Source organism: Sphaeroforma arctica (genome assembly GCF_001186125.1).
Source record: "Sphaeroforma arctica JP610 unplaced genomic scaffold supercont1.483, whole genome shotgun sequence".
Taxonomy (NCBI): domain Eukaryota; class Ichthyosporea; order Ichthyophonida; genus Sphaeroforma; species Sphaeroforma arctica.
In genome coordinates, this window is record NW_014040075.1 from 51,563 (window position 1) to 53,601 (window position 2,039).

The window sequence follows — 2,039 nt, forward strand, 5'->3', positions numbered from 1 at the left end:
CATGTATGTATGTATGTATATATTGTATATATATATATATGTAATCATGTTTGTATGTATTAAATTCTAAATTATCCCTAGAAATTGAGTAACGATGTAAAACGGAGCAGAGATAGGCAGTTTGATTATATGACTTAGCCCGGATGTGTCTGAGACCTAGTTTAGTCAGATACAAAGTTGCCAATCGGGCGAGTACCGGTTCATGTGGCTTAATGTAAGTATATACTCTTGAATGAGGAAATTGAGATGCCAATATATGTTCGTACAGTGAAGAGAAGCATTAAGATGTCAGACGGGGCGCGCGATGGCTCAAATTGGCGTGGATGTGGCTTAGGCCTGGAGGGGTTACATAAGAGGTATACTCCTCCATGAGGTTTTTGATCAGCTAATGTGCAAGCAATCCTGGATATAGGCCAAATCACTTCACGATACTATTACACTGGGAATATGTAAACACAAAATATTTTAATTCACGCCACTAAAGCCACTCCGTTCAACCCTGGGTCTCCTAAAGGACAAAGCAAGCATGCAATGTAATAGAACCTCTTCTACTATGCAGAATGTATGACGTTTGATGGTGAACTGCTATATATATATATGTACTGCTATAGCTGTCAAATCACTTCAACATTGCAATTCCTCTGTATCGTGTTTAGCAGATTGTGCACTATCAAAAATAATTAATAACTGAACACATACTATTCCGCTGATCCCTAAATATCTTTAGGGAGTACTATAAAGCACATTTATATTTACATATCTTATCACTTCAATCATATCTTTCCGCTGGCATTGTATATACACTACAATAAATATCTTGTTATCTCTTTAATAATTTCCCGCTGAACTATGTATCTCCCGCAGGACAAAGCAGATGTGCTCGAACGACTCGTCACCACTCACGGATTCAATATAAACGTGCAGAAGAGTATGGACAAGATGACACCCGCACATCTGTCTGTATGGCTGAGAAAACACCATCTTACGGATTTACTACGTAAATTGGGTGCGGATTGCGATAACGTAATCAACAAGTACGGCGAGAGCGTCGATGGTTTGATAGCAATGCATAAACGTAAAGATAATCTGGTGTGGATGGATCTCGAGTTCACGTCGCTGACTGACCCTGAGATCCTGGAGGTGGCTGTGATCATCACAGATGGGACTATGGAGAAGGTAGGTATACTTGTACAGGCTTGTGCATCCAGTGAGTATAATGTATATAAAGCATGCATGTATAGTGGGTCGCTGACTGACACTGCCTCTGCGGGAACCACTTTCTCATCTCCCTATTTCTAGTTTTGTCTAAGTTGAGTTGTGAATCCTGAACATTCTCTCCACAATATTCACTAATGGTAACTATTTTCCATTTCTCAAATAATTATAATTTCTTGCATTCTATTTATAGGAATTGGCTCGTCAGCGATGGGTGATACATGCGAGCGAAGCCAAAATCAACAGCCTGGAGGATTGGCACCAGAGGCACTTCTGTGATGTCCAGGATGGTGAGACGATTAGGCTGTCGTTATCTGTACTTCTACCTTATTTAATACATAATCTTTCATTCATAGATAGATACGCACAAGTATTCATACATTTGATATATACTATGTATATTTTCTTATATATAAATACGCGTCGGTGATCGATGAGATTTGTATTTGTAGTTTGTGATTACCTGAATGCTTTATATATTTTCATATGTATAAATATGCGTCGGTGATCGATGAGATTTATATTTGTAGTTTTTCATTACCTGAATGCTTTATACATTGACTATGACGTGTTGACAAATTATACTGACTTTGTGCCGCCCTGTATGATTCCAATCATTATATATATATATATATATTTCTTGATTGTTACTACTTCCAAGGGTTTTGAGGAGTTCAGGATTTGTAATAATACGCACAATGCGGCGAAGTTTGGTGCGTCTATTTCCTTGCTCAACTTTGTTTATTATGAGGTCGCAAAACTGAGGAGCTATTATTGATACACACACACACACACGCATATATATATATGTATATATATATGCG

The 2,039-nt window shown here is 38.0% G+C and overlaps 1 protein-coding gene across 1 annotated transcript in view; it reads left to right on the plus strand.

Moving 5' to 3' along the window:
- Positions 1-849: 849 nt before the first annotated feature.
- Positions 850-2,039, plus strand: part of SARC_06653 (hypothetical protein) — a gene marked incomplete at its 5' end in the record, with an annotated part of 3,454 nt that continues 2,264 nt past the window's right edge. Inside the window, 2 exons of the mRNA XM_014299434.1 lie at positions 850-1,176; positions 1,409-1,505. Coding sequence (XP_014154909.1) covers positions 850-1,176; positions 1,409-1,505 — 424 coding nt within the window. The remainder of the gene's footprint in view (positions 1,177-1,408; positions 1,506-2,039) is intronic.